Source organism: Otolemur garnettii, unplaced genomic scaffold (genome assembly GCF_000181295.1).
Source record: "Otolemur garnettii isolate 467f Iridium unplaced genomic scaffold, OtoGar3 scaffold00124, whole genome shotgun sequence".
Classification (NCBI taxonomy): domain Eukaryota; kingdom Metazoa; phylum Chordata; class Mammalia; order Primates; family Galagidae; genus Otolemur; species Otolemur garnettii.
This window is the reverse complement of record NW_003852519.1, coordinates 4,892,187-4,894,642: the sequence shown is the minus strand read 5'-3', so window position 1 is coordinate 4,894,642 and position 2,456 is coordinate 4,892,187. Positions and strand designations below refer to the sequence as shown.

General features: G+C 34.4%; 1 protein-coding gene across 3 annotated transcripts in view; it reads right to left on the bottom strand.

Annotated features, from left to right (window-relative positions):
* Positions 1-1,076: 1,076 nt before the first annotated feature.
* The window catches only part of MGST1 (microsomal glutathione S-transferase 1), a 15,997-nt gene continuing 14,617 nt past the window's right edge, over positions 1,077-2,456 (bottom strand). For all 3 annotated transcript variants that reach the window (XM_003797794.3, XM_023517895.1, XM_012810072.2), the window contains exon 5: positions 1,077-1,865. In XM_003797794.3, coding sequence (XP_003797842.1) covers positions 1,619-1,865 — 247 coding nt within the window. In that variant the 3' untranslated portion in view covers positions 1,077-1,618. The remainder of the gene's footprint in view (positions 1,866-2,456) is intronic.

Below are 2,456 nucleotides of genomic sequence, written 5' to 3'. Positions count from 1 at the left end.
GGCAAACCTAAATGATTCATGAGTAATACTAAAAGTACCACTTAATACATAATTAAAGACCAATCAAAATACGAAAAAGAAAATTCATAGCTAATATAAATGGGATGACAAGATAAATAATGATATTCTAAAAGTTCACCCCTTGTTTTAAAAGTTGATGTGCACATAATTCCATTTAAAAGTCTAAATTTGTGTGTACGTTTGTAGGTTTGTGTATATATATGTATATTTCGCAAATTCTTACATTTATCTTTTTATGTAGAAACCACACTGAGCATCTCTGGGTACTAAACTCACTGGGTGAAGTTTGTAGAGAACAGCATATGCACATAGTCTCGATTTATTACTCTAACTATGATTACAAAGAGAAGAAGATACCTTTATAATGGACAAATCTGGTTGATACTTACTCAATTAATCAAAGTTAACATCACCAATAACAAGGCAGACATCATTTGCCTACTGATGTGTTGTAATGTGGAACCCGCACCACCAAACATCTTTATTTCTAAATCTAAGAATAAGAAAATATTAGGCAAAACAAATTCAAAATAAGGGTCGTTCTGTTAAGCAACTGGCCTGTACTCTTCAGAAACAAAAAGTCAAGGTCATTTGAAAAAAGCAAAAGCAAAGGAACTCTTACATTTTAATGAGAACTAGATGATAACAGAAGGCAATGCATGGTCCTTGTTTGATTCCTGGACTAAAGCTAAAGCAGTTCTAAAGGCTGCTACTGGGAAAATTGGGGAACTCTGAATAAGGACTACATACATATTAAATGCTATTGGATTAATATTAACTTTCTTGGCTGTGATAATGGTATTGTTGTTAGATGGATATTATCTTGTTCATTGGAGAAAAATGTTGAAGTGTTAAGGGGAAACATCATGACATCTGCAACTTACTTGTAAAATGTTCAGAAAAAAAAAATAAATAAAGAGTGAAGAACCACAAGCAAACGTGCAAAGTGTTAACAGACGATGAGTGTAGGTGAAGCGTACCCAGAGGATGACTGCACTAGTTTTCAACTTCTCCATAACTGGAAATTTTGAAAATAAAAAGTTGGAAAAAATAAGACCAAGCAAAATTATCCTTTATTTATTACATCTGTCCATTTCAGCAGTTTTGAAGTATAGTGTTGAAACTTCATATGTTCAAATACGAAATGCCAAAAGCTACAAATTACAACGAAATCAAAATTTACAACAAAGTATTTTAAGAATAAGAAAAAATACTTAAGAATTATTATGTTTATTTTCTAGTACAAGCATAAAATGAGAATACAGGATACTGGTGGTGCTACTACTCAAGTGAGTTTCCTCAATTCTTTTTTTTTTTTTTTTCAGTTTTTTGGCCGAGGCTGAGTTTGAACCCACCACCTCTGGCATATAGGGCTGGCGCCCTACTCCTTTGAGGCACGGGTGTTGCCCCAATTCTTTTTTTTTTACAATTTCAGATTAATATGGGGGTACATATGGTAAGGCTTCCACTTAAAAGTTTTCCCCAGTTCTTAATTTCTCGGCTCCCTTCCTGCCTAAAATCTAACAAAGTATTCGTTATAAATTGTGAGTACAAAATTCTTAAAACACCAGTTGGACAATGGCTTGGATGATTCTCTTTACAGGTACAATTTATTTTTCAGCAAACTGTAAGCCATGGAAATAGTAACTCCGTAGCCAACAAAGAAAGCCAAAGCTCTATTTGGCTGGGGTAGAGGTGTCAGATAGGCGATTGTGTGGTAGATCCGTGCTCCAAGAAAGAGTCTGAAGTGCAGGAGGGCTGTAGAAAGATCTGGACCGCTCAGGGAATACAGAAGGCCGATACCAAGAAATGGAACGATATTTTCAAGGTCATTCAAGTGGGCTCTGTGGGAAACGATGACATTAAAGACACGAATTTTAAAATCAGCAGAAATATATTCATGTTTCCCTCCCTTCTAAAACTAAATATAAGTGCTAATGGAGCTTTAAATTGCAAACTGAGATTCATTTTTTTCCCTCCTCTCAGACTGCCTGGCTTCCTTACACGCTCGACTTTTATTTAGAATGTCTCATTAATTTTGTTTCTTTTTATTTTTGGTGCTGTTATGTTTAAACGTAACAGACAAGGTAGTTTTTGGTTTCTAGATACCAAAACTGCCTCTGTCTAATAAAACTCACTTCATTTTTGTAAATATGAAGTATTTGCCCTTCTGGGATTCATAACAATTATTAACGCAAGGTTCATCTTATAAAAGTTCTTTCTCCTAAAAAAAGAAAATCCTTTTGGTGACGAACTTTCTTAAGATGCTTTATTCACATATGCTACCCTACAAAATGATTATTGAGAGAGTCCGTGCCACCTCAAGCCATTTGGTTGTCAAGAATTAATTCACTAACTAATATAAAGAATCTGAAGCTCTTACAACCACATAACAGAACACACAACTAGCCTTTGAAATAAAATGGGTAAAACTT